The sequence below is a fragment of the Macaca fascicularis genome, chromosome 12 (genome assembly GCF_037993035.2).
Source record: "Macaca fascicularis isolate 582-1 chromosome 12, T2T-MFA8v1.1".
Taxonomy (NCBI): Eukaryota; Metazoa; Chordata; class Mammalia; order Primates; family Cercopithecidae; genus Macaca; species Macaca fascicularis.
The window spans coordinates 95,037,831-95,064,102 of NC_088386.1; the positions used below are offsets into that span (position 1 = coordinate 95,037,831).

At 40.3% G+C, this 26,272-nt stretch overlaps 1 protein-coding gene across 5 annotated transcripts in view; it reads right to left on the reverse strand.

Moving 5' to 3' along the window:
• Nucleotides 1-26,272, reverse strand: part of SATB2 (SATB homeobox 2) — a 194,188-nt gene that overhangs the window by 163,010 nt on the left and 4,906 nt on the right. The window contains exons 1-2 of one of the 5 annotated variants that reach the window (XM_005573845.5): nucleotides 23,564-25,561; nucleotides 22,096-22,323 (exon numbers count right to left, since the gene is read on the reverse strand). The exons of 2 other annotated variants lie outside the window; for them this stretch is intronic. In XM_005573845.5, the coding sequence (XP_005573902.1) occupies nucleotides 22,096-22,264 (169 nt within the window). In that variant the 5' untranslated portion in view covers nucleotides 22,265-22,323; nucleotides 23,564-25,561. Of the gene's footprint in view, nucleotides 1-1,745; nucleotides 6,488-22,095; nucleotides 22,324-23,563; nucleotides 25,562-26,272 lie in introns of those variants that run through there. 2 more of the 5 variants (XM_065525832.2, XM_065525833.2) reach the window with 2 other exon arrangements.

Genomic DNA, 26,272 nt, shown 5'->3' on the forward strand with positions numbered 1-26,272 from the left:
AATTGCCCGGGGCAGTGGCAGAAGCCCTTAGATTCCTGTCATTTTCACCAATCAGAGGTGTCCTGGTACATAGGTAAGATGAAGGTGATCGTACAGACACTTAATGTCTATAGTTTTATCATTAACTTTTAGCACTAGTATTTTCAGATCAGATCTGCTCTTGTCTAGAAATATATTACATGTACAAGTAATATATTTTCTTGTCTAAATATATATTTCAAAGCTTCCAGCTCCTTCCTACTAAGGAGGTATGTTTGATTCTAAGGCCTAAGCTGTTATGTGAATACAAGAAAGTCAATAGAAATTTAAAATAAGTCCCTCTTACATGTTGTTGTTTTTTTAAATCCTAGTAAATAGGTTATCAACTAGCCTGAAAATAACATGACCATAAACGTCTTAATTTACATTTATGTCAAAATATACATCCAAATACAAAAGTTTGCCTATGTAAAATTATTTTATACATTAACATCAGTTACTGGAAAGGGAGTATCTCTTCTTGTGTTTTCAGAGAAAATAAGTAAACTACCCTAAAGAATAAAGCAAATTAGTCTAGTTGAAAATCTGTTGAAATCTGTTGTCACTGAAATATTTCTCTGCTTTGTATCAAAGTGTGAAAAGCTAAAAAATGTTTAATTCACCAAAGATTTTTTTAAACAGTTTTTTATTTTTAAAAAGTCATACAGGCACTTAAATCTAAACATAACCAAGGCAGAACAAGATCAAAGTTTTACCAACGTACGAGTAATAAACATGGACCCTGCCTAATGTAATTCACACAAATTAGTATGTTACAGGTCTTCTTTTTATGCAAGAAAAATTAAAACTTATGAAGAATGGGTGAGCAGGCAGACGGGGGAGGTAGAAAGTTACATGGTCATGGTGAAGGTACTTCACAACAAAAAGAAGACCTCTGTGTGAAATGACTAGATGGGAGTATGGCCTGACACATAGAATGCACAGGAGTTTTCCAGAACCCCCTCCCTGTGGCTTCAACCCTAGAAGCCTCCTGACTCACTCTGATCTGGAAAGCCAAGGGTGGGAGCAGATACTCTGCAAACTACTGGGTTACAGATTGAGGTATTTGTTCTCAAGATAATACAATGGTGCAACTGGTTCCCATGTGCTAATTATTATTATTAAAGATAATAAGTATTAGGTGTAATTATTAAATATAATCCTTATTAACAATAATAATACTCATTAAGAATTGTTATCATTAAAGATCATGGTAATTATTATTAAGACTGCACAACAGTCTAACAAGTTAAACCATACCATACACAAGACAACTCAGTGTTCACTCCTGAGAACAAGAAAGCAGTATTACTGTCCATTGCAAATACACTCTCCATGGTGTAGATTTATTTAAAAATATACGATATGGGTGGAGCAGACTGATTTTTTAAACAAAGAAGAAGATTTAGGATAGCTACACAATGCCTTGCAAGATATATTTTTTAATTGTGACCATTACTGGTACATGAAATGCTTATTTATTTATTTCTACCAAGTTCATTCCCAAATATATATAGGACATATAGTGAATAATATAAATTAGATATCCTCCAAATTATGTTTTTTTTCTCTCTCTCTCTCGCTTTTGTTGCCCAGGCTGGTGTGCAATGGCGAGATCTCGGCTCACTGCAACCTCCACCTCTCGGGTTCAAGCGATTCTCCTGCCTCAGCCTCCTGAGTAGCTGGGATTACAGGTGCCCGCCACCACGCCTGGCTAATTTTTGTACCTTTAATAGAGATGAGGTTTCTCCATGTTGGCCAGGCTGGTCTCGAACTCCTAACCTCAGGTGATCCACCTGCCTTGGCCTCCCAAAGTGCTGGGATTACAGGCATAAGCCACCACACCTGGCCCCAAATTATCTTTGTAGTCATTCATATATCCAGGATTTATTCCCTGAACACCTACTACGTGCCAGGTATCGCCACCAGTGGCTCCACGGATACAAGTAAGAACAAGTCTGACATCCCTCCTGCCCTCAATGTAGTTAAAGGAGTTGTAAAACCTTCCTAAGCAAGCATAATGGCATTTTATAGGACTAATTCATGAGAGTCCATACCAGCAAGGAATAGCCCTCATTTAGAGCTTTTACCTCTTACATGCTGGCATATAATCTTTGCCCAAGGAAGTAGGTAGATTTTTATTTCTAATGATTTAAGCATATGCACACATAAGGCCATATAGTCCATGGTGCCATAAGCTACTTCACCACTAATACCTGTGTGTACATAAGTTTCGATGCTGAAAATCCATGTGCAGTTCCTAATGTCAACATCTGAGTGTCACACATCTGGGAATCACAGATAAGATCTTTAAATGAATCCAATTGCTCCATAAGCTATCAAGTCTCCATTACTTAGAAACTATATATCTTTCTCAAGTCTATGGTCAACTGAAAAAACTTAAGATCCTATTAACTTTTAAAAATAGTATTAACTGTTCAGTTAGATATGAAATATAACATGAAAGCACAGGGACCTATAACATGTAGGGACTTAAGTTTTGTAACTGTCAATTACTGAAATAGTTCCTAAACATTTTGGTTCAGTGATTGAAGGAAGCAATTGTTAACTGACACAACAGTAATAACTTCTTACAAAAAGCACGCACCAATCCCCTACTGTCATCACCTATTAAAAACAAAACAAAACAAAACAAAAAAACCTTTGTGGTCATTTACAAAATAAAACAGTATTAACCAGGAATGTATGATAATAGGGTTTGTTCTGCAGCACATATACATGAGATACTGGAGAATATCATAAAAGGCTTATACTTAGAAAAATTTACCTTCTTACTAGAATATGACCCATCTAAACAATTACGGTTTTTATAATGAAATGCAAGTTTTACAAAAGAAGAATAAAGGAGGAAAAATGGATGCAATTACTAGTGACAATAACAAGAGAAATAAAAAAAATAGTAAAATAGTATAATTGAGGTCAAGTGTAGAAAGAAGAAAATTAAGGCATAGGTTTAAAAGTCCTTTAAAAACCAAAAATCCCTAAGGGAAGCACACTATAAAAGGATGAGTAAAAATATATGCCGAGAGAGAGAGAGAGATTTGTCCATCTTATTCACAACTCGTCCCAGGCAAAAAGAGGGAAAAAGAAAGAAAAAAAGAGAGAGAGAAAAGTGACAATGGATAGAAAGACAGGGAGGTGCTTGAAAAGCACTTCACAAAATAAATTAAGAATGGGGAGAATTTAAAAGTTCCAATAAAAGAATAAAAATGTAAAACTGAAATCCATTTTCAACAAAATTTAGAAATGGTGAAGAAAAAAGAAAATCTTGCTCTAGCCCTATATCTTGAGCTTCCAACATTATTTTTCTTTTATTGTAGCACAGACCCATTTTCAGATGATCTAGTAGAGAACTTTGAACCTTCTGATCATAAGCCTTACTAAGCCTTTTACAATCACAGGAGGTAAGCAGGTAGTTTAATCTAGAGAACAGGCACTCGGCCTCAGCCATTTGCTAAAAATTAAGAGTTGTTCTGGTAATTGGGATAAATGATGAATTCTGTCGTCAAAGAGGCAAAATAAGCCTGGTACCCTCTCTACACTAGAAAAATGCATTCTTCCAACTGTCATTAGTGATTATACTGAAACTGTTATTTTCATTCTGACATTATTTCTGAAGAAGTGTGTATAATTTATAAGGCGTTAACCATTGTTACTGTCACTGTTCACAGCAACAGCTGTGAGAATTGAGACACGTGCGAAAATGGTTAGATGTGGTGATGAACAGCAGCGGGTCAAGGTCAAGTCCTGGCACTGTCCCTCTTTACCTGTGTGTGACCTTGAGTAGTTCATCTGACCTCTCTGAAGCTCAAATTCCTCCTAGCCAAAACGCAAACAACATCTACATCGTAGATCTGTGGTGAAGATTAAACAATACTACATATTTAAGTTGTCTGACAGCTCTCAAACAATGGAATCTATTTGTTTTCCTTTTTTCAAAATCAGTATTAATACCATTTTACAGAGGAAAAAAAGTTAACCAGTAATTTTTTTCAAGGTCTGTAATCAATGCTCACGATACTAACTAAAAGGCATTTCTTCAGAATAAAGATGATACTAATAATCTATTATTAGTATCTATTATGCAAATGGAAATGGCTTAAAGTGTTTAACATGTCCCATGCAAAAAAGGTGAAAGTGCTTAAAAGCACAATAAAACTACCTGTCCATTATAGCAGCCTCTAACTTCATGTAGCAATTGAGTACTTGAAACATAGCTGGTCTCAAATTGAGATGTGCCATAAGTATAAAATACATACTAGATTTTAATGACTTAATAACAAAAAGAAATAAAAATAAACATAAATGATTTTTTAAAAGTAATTGTATGTAGAATATCTTGAACATACTGAGTTAAAGAAAATATATTATTAAAATTAACTTCATCTGTTTAACTTTTAGTGTAGCTACTAGAAAATTTAAAATTATACATGTGGCTTATATTTGTATTAATATCAGAGAGCACTGTTCTAATGAATCTGCCCAATAACAATATACAATTTTTTCTCACACAGGATACATTTATCACAAACTGATACTAGGCCAATAGTGTGACTGTCATGAGCCCTTTAGCTGTCTTTCCTCTGTGTTCCAGATTTTAGGAGTCCTGAAGACAGAAGCACTCTTGGTTAAATTCCAAAAACCAATGTGTTACCTTATCTGCAATTGCAGGCTGCTGTTTTATTACTAACTATATTAATCCAACTTCTTTTATTAGGAAACAGCTCTTTCCCCCTTCCCTTCATTCTAAAGAACAGACTTCAGGAAATGTCACAACACTGGCTATGAAAGTGACCTGAGGAATGCATATTCTCGAAGACTCTGAACGTTTAACTCAACAATGAAAGACGAAAGATGGTGCAGCTGCAGCAAGGCATCTAGGTGACAGGATTCAAGAGCCTGGTGCCAAAGTTGGGGCATGAAATAAACTCCTGCTTTGCACTGCACTTCCTAGATCATCATGTAGTCTAACATACACACCTTTATCTTCTCACATTTACCCTGTCACAGGGTTAGCATTATTTTCAGTTGATAAATTAGGAAACTGAAACTATGGGAGAAGTAACATATCCTAAAAAACACAGTGAGGCAAGGGCAGAATAGTTCAGGTTACCCAGCTCTAAATCCTAAGCAGGCTGCTTTCCTAAGAGTTGAAAACAACACTCCAGAATCCACACCCATTGAAATCTAAGGGCTTGGCCTCTTAATAAAAAGGACCCTTTACCACTTGCTATGTCCAATGGGCGACCTGTGCTACTCATAAGTGAATTCACCTTTTGCCTGCCTACCAGGTGTCCGGCACCATGCTAGGCATGGAGGGGGAATCAAAGACGGCTCCTGCCCTTCCATTATTCACAGACAAAGAAAGAAAGAAAGGCTCACATGAATGGTCATACTTTAGTGTAAATCGGCATCATCTCCAGCCTCCTCCCTAGCCCCTTTGTCTCCTTGGTCCACCAGTACTCCTGAATGACAGGAGCCAGTTTGAGATGAGAGGAGGCCAGGCTTTCGCCTCCCCTCTTTCAAAGGACTCCTGAAGCCCATCTGTCTCTTGAAGGAAGGCAGGAGACAGGGCCCACTCCCTTCCCTGGGGCCTGCAGCATATCTAGTTCTATCACCTGAGAAGGTCCCAGGGCTAACTGGAGATTATAAAGATTGCTATCTTTTCTTTGTATAAAACTGAACCTGAAGTACCAAAGAACAAGCTGTTTGAAATACTGAAACAAACTTTATCCCATAAACTGAGTGAATAACAGTCTTCAAGAGGACAGAGAGAAAAAGTGAGGGATGGCTACTAATTTTTCTTATTGTAAATTTATCAGAAAATCAAAATAACGATTTACTTGTTCTATAACCTCATACTCTCATTTTCTCTCTCTCTCTCTCTCTCTCACTGACCCAATCATATACATACATACTGAGTCACAGACAAGAAGAGAAGTCACTTGCCAACATTAACCTCTAGCCCCTTCTTTCCATCCTAAAATAATAAAGAGGCTGGGTGCAGTGGCTCACGCCTGTAATCCCAGCACTTTGGGAGGCCGAGGCGGGCAGATCACCTGAGGTCAGGAGTTCGAGACCAGTCTGACCAACATGGTGAGACCCTAGCCCGGCGTGATGGCAGGCACCTATAATCCCAGCTACTTGGGAGGCTGAGGGCAGCAGAATGGCTTGAACCTAGGAGACAGAGGTTGCAGTGAGCCGAGACCATGCCACTGCACTCCAGCCTGGGCAACAGAAACAGACTCTGCCTCAAATAATAATAATAATAATAATAATAAAGAAAAGCCTGAGCACCTAAAATTGCAACCGTAAACAAAAAGAAAGAACAGGGTGTTTCTCACCTCCCTGTTGGGGTCCCAGGAAAAATTTCAAAAAGGGATGCAATGCGTCCTTCCTAGTCTCCTCTTTGCGGCCCTGCTGTCCTCTGCTGGGCGCCCAGCCTCCTGGGCTAAGGCAGCCGCAGGCTCTACATTCCACTCCAGCCTCCTACTCCCCCCAGGGGCTAATCTCAAAAATTCCAGAGATTAATAGATAAAAAGATGCTTGCTATACTATTTGAATGGTTTAGTGTTCTCCTTAATCTCCTCAGCTAGATCTTCACTGTAAAATATATACTTTATTTCAAATAAACTTCTCATGGAAGAAATTTCAGGCAGTATAATAAGAAACAGTAGAAAAAAAATTTCAACAATTTTAAAGGAGAGGGAAGAGCAATCATTTGGATGCAAAGGGAGTTACCCACAGGTCCACAGGTGGACCAGAGGCCCTCTAGGCTCCCCCAACTGCTCCAGTTTTCAACGTTCCTCCCTGTCCTTTGCTTGTAAACTACACACTTCCTGAAACATTAATTCACTTGTTTTTCTAGTTGGCTTTTACTTAACTCTTATTGTAGAGGAAGCAGAAGCCAAGACAGAGGTGAGACAGCAGCAAGTTCTAAGTCGTTTACAGGTAGAGATCAGTCAATTTTCCAATTATGAGAAAGGCAAACTCTACATCATAATTACTTTTATTTTTTTGATGGAATTTCACTCTTATTGCCCAGGCTGGAGTGCAATGGCGTGATCTCGGCTCACCGCAACCTCTACCTCAAGTTTAAGCGATTCTCCTGTCTCAGCCTCCCGAGTAGCTGGGATTACAGGCATGTGCCACCACACCCGGCTAATTTTGTATTTTTAGTAGAAACAGGGTTTCCCCATGTTGGTCACGCTGGTCTTGAACTCCTAACCTCAGATGATCCGCCTGCCTTGGCCTCCAAAGCGCTGGGATTATAGGTGTGAGCCATCTCGCCCAGCCATCATAATTACTCTTAGGTACAAACTGAGCCAAACATACAATAACTCAATTTCATATTTACCCATGACCCAGGTGCAACTCAGGATTAAACCTCCAACTAAATAATAAATAATATTCAATAATATTGAATAAGAGTAAGAAATTGAGTAAGAGTTAATATTGAATACAAGTTAAGAAAAAACCAACTAGAAAAACAAGTGAATTTTTCAGAGAATGTGTAGTTTACAATATATCAAATATTATTTATTACTCAATTTTATTATTTATTATGAAATAATCAATATCTAATATTGATTTATTCAATAATAAATCATCTTGATGGCTTTCCCACTATTTGTCGGGGCAGTGGGGTTGAGAATGATATCAAGAAACAGCTTATTCTCAGAATTCTCTCTAGGAAAACCAGACACTACTTTACAACCCCTGAAGCCAATCTTAACTTTGGACAATGAGAACAAAAAATAGGCGGGTGTGAGGATGGGAGGGTGGACGCTAGTCCTCTCTCACTGACGACCCGAAAGGATCAAACTGAGCCTAAAATGGTAGGGAAGGGAAATGAGTTCTGGCCTTCCATATCTCTGATTCCAGGCCTGACTCCAGGCAAAGCAACCACAAGTCAACCTGAAGTCAGGTCCGAAAGCTGAAGGAGAAACTCCAGGTCTCTAAACATCCTTCTGTATAGAAATTAAGTGGCAAGATGAAACTGGCCAGGCAGTTTGCAAAACAGTATTTCACAGGCACATAGGAGGCAATTTGTGGAAGCTTATCTAAACAAAAGAAGCCTGAGCCACACCTGGGAACTCTGCCACAGCAAGCCTGACCCACAGAACTAAATTCTCCGATGTCAGGCTCTAGTGGGTGTAGAGGAGAGGCCCACCATTTTCCTCCTCAAACATGGACTGGACTTAGCTCCCTCAAGCCCCTCCCACCCGAGCCTGACCTATATAGTGGGCCCAAAATAAATGTTGGTTTAGTTTAACAAAATGGCAATTCCACTTAGATATTAATCACCACCATTAATAGGCAGTGTCTGCCTAGCTGTCAAACTTGTCCATATCACTCTGGCCCCATTGCACTGCACTCAGCATCAGCAGACAAGGAAAGCTTTCTAGGAAATGATTCACACAAGTGGATTCAGGAGCTTGCTCCATGTTGTCCAGGGGAAGTTGGCCAGATCACAGCACTGTGCATGACCACTATTGACAGAACTTGTCGGTGTATCACCACAGGCATCGCATGGATGGGTGTGCAATAAAGTAGTGTGCTGCACCGTGCTCTGTACACACCCTAGAGCCACGGGGGTCTTGTTGGCAGTCCTACCAATGTCCTGCACTGAAGGACTACAGTATCTTTTCTAAATTTAGTAACTACAGAAAGACAAAATGTTTAATAATCCTAGAATTTAAAAAAAAAAAAAAATTTTAAGGACAAAAGAGCCGGACACGGTGGCCGGAGCCTGTTAATCCCAGCTACTTAGAAGGCTGAAGTGGGAGGATCACTTGAGCTTAGGAGTTTGAGGCTACAGTGAGCAATGATCTCACCACTGCACTCCAGCTGGAGTTACAGAGCCAGACCCATCTCTAAAATAAATAATTAAATAATTTTAAAAAAATAGAAAGAAAAAAGTAGGATATACAAGTTTGAATATAACAGAAAAGTTCAAGTGTATGGCATATTGTTGAAGTATCCTTAGTTCAAGCCTAAATTCTTCAGGTTCTTTTCACAATAGGTGAAAAATACATATATGCATAAGTCCTGAAACTCAACCACATGTTAAAAACGACTACCATAATTTATGAATGCCAGGGTTTCTGTCCTTCGTTAAGTAAAATTTCATTCTGGAGGTTTCTGAGTTTTTTTTTTTTTTTTTTTTTTTTTTGAGACAGAGTCTCACTCTGTTGAAAATAGTATTTAAGTGGAGATCGATTCACCTCCCCACCTTATTCTCATCATCCTCTCTGGAAAAGCTATTTGCAACTCAGAGTCCCATGCCTCAAAAACGGAGTCAATGAAAATTGTCCTTATACTAACATTTACTTCAGGTTTTGAGCTCTGCCTAAATGTTATTTTATCTAATTCAAACAATTAAAAAAAAAAAAAAAAAAAAAAAAAAAAGCTTGATTAATTTCTCCAGTGTAGTGTTAAGGAAAGGTTAACTGTACTGAGGTCCTCTTGAAAGGAATTAATAAAGGAATCAAGTGTTCAGCTCTCAATAAGACAAGACTACCCGGATTTCTAGTGGGAATATTTCATAGCACAAGCATGTTTTCTTTGGGGAGTTTAACTCACAAAAATTATTAAAAATTGAGATCAAACACTGGTGCAGAGCCTCAAAGGAAATCATACTAGAATGGAGAGATTTTTATCAAATAAAAAACTGAAAAGTAAAGTTTTTATAGCAAAAAAAATAAAAGGCTTTCTCCCTCACAAAAAGAAAATCCTACTGTCTATGTTTAGAGTTCAAACAGCAAAACATTTATGGATATTTAATAGATGTGTAGAAAGTAACACTGTGCAATGAATGCAGATTTCACAAAGCCGAGCTTAAGCAGACAGGCAACTACCACCTTCGTTTCCCAGCCATTAAAAGCCACTCTCATTCTTATATTCAACAAATGCATCCATCAAGACGCAATAACAACCAAACTGGTGAAAGGGCTAACACTGAAAGGAGAAAGAGAAAAAAACAGGAGGGAGAAAGAGCAAGAAAGTCAAAATCATAGTGTGTATTCTCCAGTCCCCTTAGGGGATATGACTGAGACCTCTGGTTTGCAATACATAGGATATTATTATTGTGACTCAGATCAAGTTAATAAAACCCAGCCTACAGACCAGGGAAACCAGGGTCTGATGGAATACTTCCCAGACAAAATATTTTAAGTATATATGTAGTGCTTGTGTAATTTATAGAAATTAATCAGAAAAACAGAACAGAGAAAACTAGTATTTTTTTTTCACTTTATGGTTCTAATACATCCTCTTTATAATTTATATAATTTCCAAAATAAAATATTAAAATTAATATTTTAAAAATGAAAGAGACTATTTAAGTCTCTGCATACAAATCTCTTGGAAACCTTAGGTTCATCCTGAATATGTTTATCCAAAGGCTATCACCCAGCCAAAGAAAGAGTTATTCCACTTTTTACTGCCTTTGAGAAGTGTTATCAAAGCCTAAAGTGATTTGTCTCCTGGACAAAAAAGTGAGAAATATTTACCCTAAATAAAATGTAAGATTCTACTTTCCTCAAAGAAAAACCGTGGTAGACTACTGCAGCATTTTAAATGGGGAGTAATTCCAGGTATGAACACCTTAATCTCAAAAAGATTTCATTTTCCCTAGAGTCCTTGGTTCATAAATTATTTAAGCATAAAATATAATTTTCTGAGCCCTGAAATAAAGGTATTGGTGGTGTCCCCCTTCCCCTAGAAGGCCAGTTTCAAAACAGTTCTATTCCGACAAGCCCAATACAAAATAACAGAAACACAAGTCAAACATTATTTCAAACTCCATATTGAAGGAGAAAAGAATTTCATCTGGGGTTAACTTAATAGTATACGTTTAAGTTTGTGGGTGAACTTCAGTATCGCCCAAGAGGTAAGAGCTGTTATTTTATCTTGGCACCATCACTGCTAGATCTAGATGGAGATGATAGAAGAAACTATACATGACAGTTTCTATGAATATAAGTTCATTTATTTTGTTAACACAAATAGGATCGACAAACAGCTATGTTTTCAAAGAGCAAGCCTGTGTTTATTCTATATATGAGAGGCTGGCGGCGAGAGATGGCTTTACTCTGTCATTCTAGCAAAGGAAGAAGAGAGCTGCATCTGAGAAGCCTGCTTGGTTAAAAAGAACTGTCTCCCTCAAACTCACTTTCAAGCTATACATCAATCTTCAATATAATTATGTTTGACAGAATATAAGCTCTTGGCAGTTAACTTGTTTACAATAAATGCTTAGTTTGGGTACATGGACTGTATTTCAGTCCTACAAATATCAAACACAAACCTACAACAGTCCCATTATGGAGCTGAGAATTATTTTGCTATAAATCTTTTTATTGGGGGGCCAAGGGAATTACTTTGCAGCTTGTTTCCCACTAACCACTTGGAACAGTGTGAAAAAAGAGGTACATTTATGCTCTGACCCTGCACTAATTGGAATCCTATACATTTCCATAGGAGAATGTTCAGTATCAATCCTGAACATGCAGGTCAGCCCCCAGTTCTGCCATGGTGGCAAAAAACACACATGAAACAAAACGGTTCTTACTAAAGCCATGGCATTTTCCTACAGTTCTTTTTCTTCTCAAAGTTTCTTGGGAACTAATGACCATTTGTAACAGTGTTGGCCGACTTTCAACGGCAAGCCCCAGTTTTGGGGGAGTTTATAAGTTAGCTGTAAAAACGTGCTTAAGGCTCAAACTTGCCATATGAATGAGGCTGTAAATAGAGGTAGTTTTGCTGAATATTACCTAGAGATTCATTTGAGAAGGAAAAAAGTCAGGATCACCTTATTTACCCTTGTAAAGTGGCTTTACCTGGGTATTAAAAGTGTAATAACTTCCTATTCAGAGAATAATTTGCTCGTCTTATACTCCCTCGATACTAAAGGGTGTGGGGTGTTCTAATACCACATTTCCCAAATCTAAAGGACAACATCTTGTCCGAATGGAGCCTCTAGGAATGCTTCTCTCCTGACAGGCACCTTCACTCACATTCTGAATACCTTCTGGTTTTCAGATGAAGACAATTTATCATTCAAGGTTTCTTTAGTGCTTTCTAATTTCCCACTTAACATGTAATTAGATTACTACAATAACTCAACTTTAACATAGTATTAATACATCAAAAAGATCATATTAAGGATCACAGTTTATTTTCCAAAATAATACTGAAAAATTCAGTCACGTAATGACTTAAGATTCCAATTTCTTTCTTTCTAGTCAATGTTACAATTACAGGTGACAAAAAATTTAAAACGTGTTTGTCTCTCAGCTTCTAATGAAGAATAGCAGCAACTGATTTATAAGTTTCAACTGTCATGCAAAATGGTTTCATTAAAAAACTTTACCACAGGGCTTTCTTGTATACAGGGGAGAAAGACAGAAAAGAAAAATATTTCCACTGCATTATCAGCCTCACAGAACTTCCTTGTTAATACCAAAGCACTAGTTTGCAATGTGAACTAATGGAAAATTGTTAAATTCACCTAAAATAACCACTCCTTTTTTTAAACTAAAGAAGCCCTTTTAAAACCTTGACTATTTAACTGCTGTTTACTTGCGGAAGAGGGACATGGAGAAGGTGATCGTATGAAAAAAAAAAACAAAAAACAAAAACACTTTTTTTTAATTGTACAACAAAAATTCCCTCCAAGGCAAAAAGACATTATGCCAAGTTCCACCCAGAATTAATGTTTAGGTTTAAATTATAAAGTCCAGAAGAAACGGAACCACTAATAGAGCCTTAAAGCTCATGGTCTTCATCAACACTGTTAGGTTATGTAAATGTTAAAACTGAAAACCCTTTGCTGACAAAAGCATTTTAATGAAGGCGCTATTAACTAGACTCTATGGATTAAAAAACTTTTTTAAAAAAGCTTTTTTGGGGCTGTTTGATATACATCCCACTCTAAAAGGGATGATAAATGCTCGGGAGAGTTCTGAAATTATGAGACCTCCATCAGGAGGATGTACTGCTTATCTTGTTTCTTTCATTTTGTCACCTCAGGAAGGTTTTTAAATATTAAACCCAAGAAACTCAGCGACAGATGAAAGAAATATTCCCCTCTAAGTCTGTCAACTGAGTAAAACCTGGGGCTCTGACTACTCTGATGGCCAACATTATTTGCAGTTTTAGTATCCCCACCACACACAGGGGGTAACCTGAGTTATCCCCACCTCAGGTATCCCCACCCTGAGCCAGGGTTCCAGGGTGAACTCCACCATCACCACCTAGGTTTCTACAGGAGCTCACAGTTTCTATGAATAGAGTAACAAACACAGCCCAGAATGAGGGGAAATGAGCCTGATTCTTGGCTGCTGCCTGGCAGTTCATTCGGAGTTGCTGAAAGCGTAGCTCTGTGGAATGAGAGCTGGAGTCTCAGCAACGTTAAGGACATCGATTTCGTGATTCAGAGGACTGCAGGTCGAAGCAAAAGCCTCTGCAATTCGGTGACAGTCAAGTGAGTACACCTCAGGTGATGTGACCACAGAGCAACTCAGGTTACTCCCATGTGTGCTGAGAAGAAATGAGGGTGCTCACTATTCGGCCTCCACTCTCTCTCTCCCCTTCAGCCTGGTTTGGACTTTGGGAAGAGGAAGAACAGCAGGCCTAGGAACCACACCTAACCCTTACTTGGCTGGGCTTTGTAACAAGAGGAACATTCATTACTTCTGATTTCCATTTACAGAGACAAAAAAAAAAGGAGGGGGAGAGTAGTTCCGCCTCAGGTAGAATTTAAGAAAATGGGATTTTCCTGGTCAAACTGTGTATGAAGACAAAGTCAATGGTCATTTGTAATGTCTCCTGGGCAACCACTTCCCATAGGCTCCTCTCTGAACTTCTCAGGGAAGAATGAGAGCCAAATGGTCTCTCCCGAAAACAGATTTTAGCTAATAAACACAACAAAGTAAGCGAAAAGCACTTCAGTTTTTCTGCATCTTCTCCAAGACTAAAAATTTGTACATTGTGTGACAGGTCCACCTCATTTTTCTTAATGATGTTTTTATTATTCTTTCACTCAATTAAAGCAGAAATGGATATTGCATCTTCTGACTGTATAATTGTTATTGTAATCTGTTTTCGATCACTGCTTGGGAAATGGGTCCAAAACAACATAAACTCTCCACTGCCTCGGAAGACAAGTCATTTTCTTTTACTACGACACTTAAAGAGACGTTTATCATGCTGCTCTGTTAGCATCTTTGGATTATGACAAAAGAAAGTTCTTGTTCTGTTAACCCTCAAAAAATAGTATTTCAAAAATGCTATTGCTATTTCAAGTGTTTTGATATGAATGCATCTTCTCAGTAAGCTATTAAATATATCAATGTTGCCTTTCCTTATATGTAATAATAATTGAAACAAATGCAATAAAAGTACTCAATTTTAATATAGGACATAATTGGGAAACCTAAAAATACAGTTATTTTTACTTTATGTCTTTGGTCCTTTAGTCCTTTGGTCCTTTCCCAGGAGGCTTGGGCATTGTATTCCATCAAATTTGCTCTCTTTGCAAAGAAAATATTTTCTTCTGTTTAAAAAAAAAAAAAAAATCAGTCACAATCAGTTATGAAGGAACTGATACACTTGCTTTCCAGCCAAATGCAAAAACAAGTAAAAGGTACTTTTTAAAGAAAGAAAAAGATATATGTGGTTAACATGATGAAATTCAAGCTGTTTCTACAACAAATGCCTGCAAATCACCTCTGTCAGATCTTAGTACTTTGAAAAGCATTTGCTCTAACTAGAGTCTCTTATTTTATATATTATATACATAAATATCTGTGTAAGTCAAATAAACAAAAGAAAGACACTGAGCTGCTGTGCACATTTCAGTAACTGTGCAACCATCAGTGGGCACCAGTTACCCTGGTTTGAAATGGATCCCTTTTCATAAATAGTAGCTTGCAGTGCTTCCCCTTTTTTGATCTTTGTTGTTATTTTACAGTTTAATAACCAACTGTGCTACGATAGAACTCCATTCCAATGATAAGGCTACTAGATAAGAGCAGAACTGAATTTGCCCACACACTATTAATGAGTAATAGTACCAGGAGCAACTAAAATTGAAATACATTTCCCCAGAAGGTTTTCCTGTCCTATATGTCATAACCATTAATAAAGAATATGCTTACTATAAGACTGACATAGTTTGCTGATAACTTTATTGCAAGTTTCAAATACTCAAAATTTCTATTAATGCTTTGATCTGCATTTTAGGCATGTGTCAAACTAATAACCATAACATCCACTTGTTTAAGTTAAAGGACATCAATTAAAAGGGGGAAAAAATGCATGCCATAAATTCTGTTGTCATAATTATATATCTAAAGCACACTTGTTCCATATTATGTCTTTTTATCTAGTTTTTTAAAAATCTGAAATAAGGAAAACTTTTAATTGAGCAGCAAAAGATATGCAAGTTGTAGAATGCAATTTCTGATGTAGCCTTTCATAATTATACTGATTTTACCACAATTCTTAAATCACTTGCTACTAAGAAGCAAAATAATTCTGTTAATTGAAACAAATACATATAGCTAGAGTTCCATAATTTTGAAAACTCCACCATGGAACATTTTTACAAAAATACTATAGCATGTTATGCTTACGGGGCTTGTTTCTACGTAAAAGAAGAAAAATAATGTTTGGTTGATTGCTAACAATAAAGAGGAACGGAAAATAGCACACTATAGTGGCTACAACTGTGCATTTTTCCAACTCTGTAAGTCCTCAACTGGTTTTTGTTTTAGTCATACCTCAGTTCCATTCGGGGCATCTACTTTGACTTCGAAATATTTATCACATTACATTTAAGTAGTAGGATGATTAATCTTTTGTATATAAAAATCCATTTTTACCACAGACATTTTCAAAACCTCTATTGCATTTTAAAATAACAGGAATTCACAGCTCTCCTTACTGGCACCCTAAGTTAATGATGGAGAGCAGTGTTGATTGGAAGTGAAAAAAGACCCATACAATCAAAGTCAGTAGAGGCAAATCATTCATTTAAAAATTGCCACAAAGAAAAGAATAGAAACTAAAAGGCAAACTCTTTTTTTCATTTTTTTGAGCTAAGCATAAAGGTCTCCTACTTGAAACCATTTTAGGTTATTTCTCTTTTTTTTATCCAAAAAATAATGAGTTAAAATGTATGGGTTAGATCCAACATTTCACTGCTGTTCTTATTCTTGGGGAGTGGGGGAGACGGGGAACTTGCTGCCAAAGCTTCTGAAAAGAGAGTTTGGGCTGCTAATTTTTCGTTCACAAAATCTAAATTCCCCTTATGCATTCTCACACAACTCATGAAATAATATGAAACAGTATTATATCACTGCAAATTGAGACATTTTTATCAAAATAAAGAGTGATGATGCCAACATTTCATTTGTCATTTCCCACTTGTCACTTTTCACTGACAAACTGTTACACATACAACTTTTGTCAAATGCTCCATCTTTAAATATGTTCCAAAATGCCATTGTATCTAAGTATTCATGTAAGGAAGATAGTAAAAATTACTATGTTACCATATATTAGTTATATAGGTTTTTTAAAAGCCTACCGATAAAACAATATAAAGAATTCTTTATTAATTTACATGCTATGTAGGATAAAGTCTGGCTTTCTGAAATGAAACAAACTATGTACATATTTTACACACCTAATGTGGGATTCTTAGTCATAAGAAACATTTTAATGGTGAGAAATTTTATTCCAACAGAAACCTAAAAAGCTTTAAAAGATAAGTATAACCCAAGAAAATAATACTATTTGTAATTCATCTAGCCCTGTAAATTTAACATGTCTTTTTAAATATATACATATATGCTAATTCTATAATAAATACTTTTTAAAAAGAAAGAAAAATAAGAGTTTTAAAATTATAATTACCAAACTTCACTGCTTACTACTTTGCCAGATATACCAAATAATTATTGTAAGTATTGTCTAGAATAAAACTGATTTCCCTATACTTAAAATGACTCAAATTCATATTCTTAGCTATCTAATAAATGATGATTAGTCTGTTTTCCCCTCTCTACAGAGACAGATTGGTTAAAACAAAATTCAAGAAAGAAAAGAAGAATTCAAACAGGATATCTCATATGTACAGACTTTGCTGGTTACAACCCTCTGGGAAAGGGTGATATTGCTTATTTTCTGCAGGGGTTAAAAAACAGATGCCTTAAGGGACATCTGTGTAGTTCACACACACACACACACACACACACACACACACACACACACACTACACTACAGATGATCTTGAGTATACAATGGTCAGTGGGTTTCTGCTGATGGAACATAAGGCTTCCAAACTTACTTGAAACATCAAATTATGCTCAGGACTTTGAGGGGCGGATACCCTATGTTCTGTTTAATGTGTATGTTCCATTGCATATATTTTTTTAACCAAGTATATCTTTATTTTAATAACAGGCCAAGAACTAAAAACACTTTAGAGAAGAGTTATTTTTCTACCTCAGCAAAACTACAGAGGACATGCTAGATTGTTGGATGACCCCAAAGCTTAAGTTCATTCTATTTAAAAGATCTTAAAACCTTAAAAAAAAAAAAAAAAAAAAAAGTGAGTGGGAGGGGAAAATACAATCTTTTCTCTTTTTGAAGTAATGAGTACTTCCTACAAGTATTATGATATTCATCCTTGGAAATGGAGTTTTCTCCATTTTGCCCATGTTAACAATATATTTCTAAATTTTTAAGTATTATATAATCTCTACATACACCTACCTATACTTTCATATCTGCACTTTCAAAAAGTTAAATGTCTCTCTACTGTCGCTGATATGGTGACTACACCTGACCCGAACTGCATTTCTTTTCATCTAAAAGGAAGTGTTCCACATGTAGACAATTAAACTAACTGTTGTAGACAATGTTCAGTTTTAAATGAGGCCCTGACTAACAATCTTGATCACATTTGCTTCCCTATTTGAATACATCAGTGTGTACTGCATAATGATTTTTTTCCCCTTGCAACAAGACAGTTAAGTTCTTGAAAGGGCTGCCTGGTAGCACAAATAGGTCTACTTCGGGTAGACTAGTTATAAGATAACTTCCACAGACAGTATGCCAACAAAATTAAATTGTTATTTATAAAACAAATTATTTTTCAGAAATAAGCAAGTTTTTTTCAAAAAAAAAAAAAAAAGCAAATCTCTCTAAAAGATATTTTCAATGTTTAAATATTTTTCCCTAAAATCTAGAACATTTAACACCAAAAAAATCATAAAAATTCATGGGAAAATGAAAAGTATCAAAAAGATTTCTGATGTTTAATGCCTCCTATCAGCAAATACACCATCTGGTATATTCAAGCGCTGTTCATTCAGTTTAAATAAAGCTGTCTGAAAGTTCTTCTTTAAGCCAAACATTAAAAAACGAAAATGCTTGTGTTAACAATGAATGAAACACAACAATTTATTGCTATTAAAGCACAACTGGCCAGCACCTTTCAGCAGTCCAGGAGAAAAGCAGAATGCCTTGCTTCCTCTGGAAACTTGATTGGCATCACTTTCATTTTATGCTGTAAGTTGCATGGCTGAAGCAAGCATTCCATATAACAGAACATTTTAGGTACTTATGCTAATAGTGGTAAAAAGGATCATCTGATTCTTATTTTCATCATCCTTAATAATCTCTTCTTTTCCTAATCTTCAAATAGATCTGTAAGTTTTAATCAACAATTTCACAAATATAAATTTCCTCACCATTAATCATCCTTTTTCAAAATCCTTATGGAGTGAATTACTAGCTGAGAGGGGACGCCAATTCTAGTAAGTGAATGTTACCCAGCAGGGATATAAAGCTGTCAACACCATCGTGCTCTTGCTAGCTCTAAACTCTCTCCTAGCCTTCATATGTTTTTTAAAGAGATATTAGCCTTTTTTTTTTCCTAAGGACCTTCTATAAAAGCTGACTGACATACACATCTGAGCACTTACATTTTATTACATACATGCTTTAAAACACACTGCTCAGATAAGAGCAAAAACATCCTAGAAAGTGTTGGAAAGACAAAGCAAAACTGATCTAGTTTTTAATAGAGTCTTCTAAAGTTAACCACATAGTAAACAACACACTTTTAAGTCCCCTGTTAAAACACAACCTTAAAGACTGGTGACAGTGTATCTACCCTCTCTACTATTTAAATTCAGACACTAAAACAATGCCCCCTTTTTTTATGAATACTTAGTTCTCATCGAAAAACACAGTAAATTCCCTCTACCTAAATAAGTGCAGTAATAGCAGAATTTACTACTGCAATCAATGCATTCAGAAATATATTTAAAATATATTTACCTCACTGCTTATCAAAAATAGTAAGATAAATTGCTATTTGATTAGACAACCAATTAACTTGATCTCCCTTATTTTTAAAAGAACAGCTTTTAAGAAAGAGGAACACTAAAGATTAACAAATATGTACTCCCAAATTTTTGGCTCCACTTTTAAGGCAAATTTTATTGTATCCATCTTTACACCATTGACAAGACTGCAATATATCTGAAAATGCTAATAAATGATAAAGAGCTATAAATACTTGCATAGTTACCTATGCTTATTATATTGCTTTATAAAGAAAATTTAAACAAAAGAACATAGAATGGTAGAAATATAATCTATATTTACTCTATGTTCAAAAAATCCTTTAATTATAAAAAAACTAACTAAAAATTTATTTTAAACATTTTTTAAAATTTAGAATGTGCATTTTTCAAAAGGCTTGGCTTTGCTCCAAACTATATATATACATGGTTAAAAGTTGCAAATAAATTATTAACATCTTTAACATACATTTGGGAATTATATAAACTTAAACTCATAAAATAATTTTGTTAACATTCAATTAGAAACCTTTGTACTATGAAAATCTTATCTTCTAAGTTGTTATATTCTAAAGTTGTCTAAATTAATCTCTTTATAATTATGCCATATAAAGTAAAATCTTTTTTAAAAAATTTAAATTCCACTAAACAACTTTAACCACTTTACTATCAGGTATTATAAACGATATGTATTGAGACAAAATAATGTCATCTTTATTTTCAACTTGGGAAGCAGCTAATAAGACCTCTGCTATTACTAAATTAAGTTAATTAAGAGAAAGTGTCTAAGGCAGCTGGTTGAAACAAATCTATTATTCTTCACCAAGATAATAATTTTAGTTTATATTAAACATGTAAGGGCTCAAATGTGAACTATATTCTCAACAAATTTGAAAAGCAATCACTATTTAACACTAAACATATCCCTGGTCAACAGAGCAAGGCACTTTCTTTCATAGTTCAACATGATACAGAAGGAGGGGGAAAAAAAACTTGTTTTAGGGAAGCACAATTATTAACAATTACATTCTAAAATGTTTACAGATTCCTTTCAATTTAGTGAATTGTATTAGATCTTCAGAAAGATACCAAAATTTTAAGTCCAAGCCTTTTCTGTCCACAAAGGCCACTTTGGAACACACTGTCTCCAAGGATTTCCAGAACTTTTTCAAATATTTTGAGCACTTAGCATACCTCATAATTGGTACCATCATACTCTCTATGAATTTTTATTTCTTATATGCATACACTAAATGATTATGCCAAAAGCCTGACATTATTTGCTCCAGTATCAGGACAAATTAATAAACCTCTCTTTTTAAAAGTGGGTCACAGAACTGTTAAGTTTTCTTTTGCCTCAATAAAGTATATTTTCAAGTCCCAAAAAGGGGAGATAAGGCAGAATCCATCACCAAATTTTTTAACTTACAACATTGAAAGGATGAATGCATCTCAAGTGAGATGATTAATATGAAAAACTGAGACAAACCATCCTGAGTATTTACCATGAAGAAACAGAAATAGCAAATAAGTAAAAGAAAAAACTATGATTTTATAAAACATATGTGTTTAACTCTTTAAAGGGAAATGAACATTTTTAGAGGTAAGTAACTATTTTGAAATACATACAAAACAGACTCTTATAACAAGGGGGTGGTAGCTTATCATTAAGGTTTGCCAAGGTTTTATATCATTTAAGGCAAGTTAATATAATTATATTAAATGGGCTATTGTTGAAATTATTAGAGAAAAAACGTTAGAAGCAAAAAAAAAAAATTAAACTAGTGATTGATCCCAAACACACAGAAAACCTGCATGCCATGTAGAATTGTGGATTTTACATGTAAAAGACCACTAAGCAAATGGCATACAAACTCCAAAATATTTCAATGTTTAAATTTCTCCCATATCTTTATTTTGTATGATTGCTTTTCCTGACCACTTTAAAAGAAAGTAGTTGCTTAACTAGTAAAAACTACAAAAGATTTTCTTTAAATAAAATTATTAATAAATTCTTGGGAGGGGAAACTGCATGTAGTTGATAAGGCTACTTTCCTATTTTTATCTGTTGTCCTATAACAAAGTTACAAATGCATATGACTAAACTATAGACAACTGCAGCATTTAAGCTTCTAAGGGCCTGATGGATTCATGGTGATTCTTTATTTCCCACATTTCACGTGGCAGGAAATATTCCCAGTTGTTACTCATCTGTCTTGAAGCACTGTCCTCACTACAAAGTAACATCAACTCTCCTTGTCCCTGTACTCGCCTGAGCATTAACAACTATTTTATTCCCTAAAAGCGAACGCACGTGAACTTCATCCCTACAACAGACACTCTGAGGCAAGGCAAAAGAGTTAAATCACTAAAAAGCTCTCTAGGAAAATCTAGAAACAGTTAGCTGGCTGTGACATAAACCTGCCAACACCTCAGCACACAGTGGCAAAATGCCCAAAAAATGCCACCCTCTGGGTAAAAACCACTTTCTTGTTTTAACTCGAGATGAAGCTACCAGTTGCAGATGAGAGGCGACGGGGGCATTATTTGGCAACCTGAATTCACTTCCTGTAATCCTACACCGCGACAGCGCCTAATCAACCTGAACCCTGACACCCAGGCCATTATCACTGGGCCGCGGGCTGCGCGCCTCCCTGCTTCGGGCTGTTACCTCCCACGGCCTTGGCCACGGCGCCGTTGGGCCTCCCGCGGGCTCCCATGGGGCTGCCGTTCTGCTCCAGCCGGGCCACCTTCACCGGGGGAGGCCCCTTGACGTCCGGGCTGCCGCTCCGCCGGTCGGGGCTGTCCCGCAGACACGGGCTCTCGCTCCGCCGCTCCATGCTGCTCCGACTCGGAGACAAAGTTCCCACCGGCAGGTCGCAATAAAACGCACAGGGACCTAGGGAGGGGGTGGGGGGAGGAAAGGGGGAGGGAGAAAAAAGAGGGAAAACCGCTCACACACGTGATAGACGTTCAGGCCAGTGGCAGAGCGCTGCACCACAGCCACACAAACTTCCTCCCACGCTGCCCGAGGGGCCCGAGCCGGGAAGCCGGTCCCAACCTCACACTGGGAGGCCCCCGGGAAGCCCAGCGCCTCGGTTCGGCGCCTCTGCCCAGTCGCAGCTCCCCAGAAGTCAGCCCTCGGGGTTGCGGCCGGGGTTGGCACCCAGGGGAGCCTACAAGTGGTCCATTCATTGGGACGGGGTTGGCATAAACCGTTCCTGGGTGCGACAGCCTAGCCCGTCCCGGGGTCAGGATTGTGGAATAAGTGAACTTCATAAAAAACACGTTCCACCCACATGGGAAGGGAGTGGGGGCTGTGCGCAAGTCCATAACCGAATTAACCACCCGGTAAATGCGCTGTGAATAGCCAGGCAGGAGCCAAAGGCCGGGCGAAAGAACCCCTTGAATACCCGCTTTTTACCTATACAGAGCAAGTCCTGAGGTAAGCACACACCTGCATAAAATCAACCCTAATTCCACATTAATAAGCATCCGAAAACACTTGGAGGTATTTATCAGAATAACCTCCATCACAAAGGCGGGCGCTACAATCGTTATTATTTTGGAGCGTTCTTATCTTCATCTGATCCCGAGTGCTTTTTTAAAGCTCTTCAGTATAAAACACAAAAGCAAAAAGCATTTGAATTCTTAGTGCAAGAGCAGCCTTCATCCGCCCCAATTTTAACATCGCTCCAGAAAGTTTTCCTCTGGGTCACTAGGTTGGCAGTGCGCTCCCCACGGAAGCCGCAGGTCTCGACACCCCTGGATTGGGGGTGGGGGGGCAGGGAAGGAGGGGAAACACCTGATGAAACGGCGCTCGCGTTGTCACTGACACCCGCAAGAAGCAGGACCCCGGCACCGTACTGCGTGCGCGCTGGGAATCCTGGTGGGCGCTCTCGCTGCGCGAGCAGCGTCGGCGCCACGGGTCAAGGAGACAAGGTGGAGGTGGCAGGGGGAGGTGAAAGGAAGGATGCGAGATGAAGACACAGAGCAGGAGGGCTGCGGACGAGGGTTCCGCCTGCATTCTCCGACTTCGCGGTCCGAGAGGCCGAGAGCGGCGGGGAGGGAACTTCGTTGGCCCTGGGCTTCCCCGAACTCCCGAGCGCAGCGCGGGAGCCCTCGCCCTGCGTACTTACTGCTCACGGTCTGTCTGAAACTTGGCTGGCTGGGGCTCTGTCCATGGAGCAAAAGTAGAGAATCCAGGGTGGAAAGTTTCTGGTGCTTGGCTTTGCGGTGTTCTCCTAGTCTTCTTCCTCTTTACTCCTTTCCCTTCCCTCTTCCCCAGGTCCTAACGTTTAAGGTCCTGGGTCAGGGTGTCTTCTTCTGGTGCGGAGATGGTTGTTATGATGATGATGGGGGGAGGGAGGAGGGGGAGGAGGAGGAGAGGGAAAGGACTCCTCCAAAGGGACACCCGAGCGAGCGGGGGAGGGGACGGCGGAGGAGGGGGGAAGAGAAGGAGGCTGAAAGAGCCTTTTCACACCTTCGGGAAGGAGACCGGTTCTGGAGAGAAAGGGCTGAGAACCCGGAGGCAGCGGCGCCGGGCCGCGGCTGCCCGTTCGCAGGGCAGCTAGCTCGCGAGGAGGCGCGGCCAGAGCGGTGGGACCGGTGACACCAAGAGCCTAGAAGACGCAGGGACCCGGGACCGCGCGCGGGAGGAAACGCGGCGGCCGCCCAAGCTGTCACCTCCAGCCTCTCCCCTCTCGGCCGCTTCTGCCAGCAGCCAGAGCCGGACTCACTGACAAGCCGCAGAGAGAGACACACTGAGAGGGAGATGATTATTAGTTGCGTTGAGTCATCAGGCAAAGTGAGTCCTTTTGGGTTGTCCTCGGTTTCCGATTTCTCCCCCTCCCCCTTTCGGTCCCCAGATCTAGCGCCTTCAAAATAATAATTTGGGGTGGGGGTAGGGGAAGTCTCTGGATTATTTCGGGATGGGGGTGGGGGGGATGAATCTAAACCCAAGCCAGACTGGTCCACCGCAAGAAAAGAGGGGAGTGGGGGGCGGGGAGGAGGGCTGGGGAGGTTGCGGGGGGAGGGGGGCCCCGCCTGGCAGGAAATTAAACATCAATCAATCAATCGCTGTGAGCACGGCGACCCAACGGCGGCGGGGCTGCGGAGGAGGCAGAGGGACAGGCGAGGGGCGGGTGGGAGGCAGGGAGGAGGGAGGAGGAGGAAGGGGAGAGTCGGCGGTCGGAGCGGGGTGACGAGGACCTCGTGCACGAGGCGGCGAAGGACCGATGGCAGAGGACCGAGTGCGGCGCGAGGTGGTGGCCGCGGCCAGCGGGTGGGTGCGTCTGGGCGCAGGCGGGCACCGGGGCCCAGGGTCTGGTCCTCCTCCTTGTGGCGGGTCCAGGGCGCGGTCGCCTCGCCCAGCCCCTAGGCGCACTCTTCCCGGCGCGGAGGCGGCGGCGACAAGGCAGTCGCTGGGTGCCGCGTCTGCCGGCGGAGACGCAGACCGACGCGCAAGAGGCGACCGCGGCTGCCTCGGCTCCCAGCTCTGTTAACTGCGCGGAGTACTTTCGACTTTGGAGATAGGAGGGCGATCGCCTCCCCCACCCACCGCCTCCGCCCACCACCCACCGCCTCCGCCCCTCCGAGCAACTTTTCTCGGTGCCTGCGAGCTCCCCCTCCGCGCCGAGCCGAACGTCCCGGCCCGCCGCGCTTCGTGCCGCCGCGCGCGCAGGGAAGGCCGCTTCTCCTTCAAAGCTGGCACGGCCGCGAGTCCGGAACAATAGCCCGGGTGTCCCGAATGGCAGGAGCACGGCCACTGCCCGCCGGGCTGTGGGTGGCACAGGAATGGGGGTTGCGTGGTGGGTGCAGAGCGGGGTGCATCCCTGGATGGCATCCCTGGAGCGCTCGCCGCTCCGGAGACATCGCGAGCGGCGCAAACCGGGCCGCCTGGAGCCCGTGACGCGGTGGCGGCGAGGGCGGTGGGGCTGCCTGTCCTCGGGCTACAGGACTGGGGCTCCTGGGGACCCCAAGCTGCTCGAGCCCAGGGCTGCTGGCGCCTGCAGAGCTGTGCCGTGAGGACCCGGCCTCCCCGCCCTGGGGGAGGCCGCACAGGAGCGTCCCCAGCAGGTCCCGCGAAGGCGTAACAGAGCCACAAACTTTTGCCGACTCCCGCGGCCGCGGAGCCCGACTCCGGCCGCGGTGCTCATTTAAGGTGGCGCGGGCACTAGCCGAGCAGGCTGGCCTCTGGCCGCGCTTTTGTCCCTGCGATTCTGCTTAGGCGCAGTGCCTCCTTAAGGAAAAGCACGTGGGCAAGGGCCGCTGCCCCCGCGAGATGCCAGGGGCGTCGGCGGACATTAGCCGCTAGGACCTTAGGCGAGAAAATGTGGACGCATCCCCGCCGGCCCTGAGGCCAGAGAATCCCCCTCAACTGGTTGCGCCTCCTGTCCCTCCCGCACATGTTGACTCTCCCTCTTAATCCCCAAGACCCCGAGGGCTCTCCCACAGCTCCCGCAGCAAGAGCCACCGATCCCCCTTAAGAAGCGTTGACTGTACGGCGGCGCCAGAGGGCCAAACTAAGTTCGGTTTCGGGAAACGCTCTCGGGAGCAGTTCTGTAAATCCCGGCTGGGTGCACAGACTGCGGAAAGCTGAGTCCGCCGATTGTGCCCGGGACAAGACCGCCTTCCACTAGCCGCATCTCCCTGGTAGGCGGCATGCGCACGGGCTTAGAGGCTTGAGAGCCTCTGGAAGAGAAAGGGTCCCAGGAAGGAAACCTGCCCCCGGCCTAAGTGTCGGCGCCCAGATCACCACGAACCCGGCACCCAGACGCCGCCCACCAAGTTCCAAAGAAGTCCGAGGCGACCCGGGAGTCGGTCGGATCCCGGCCGAGAAAAGAAAC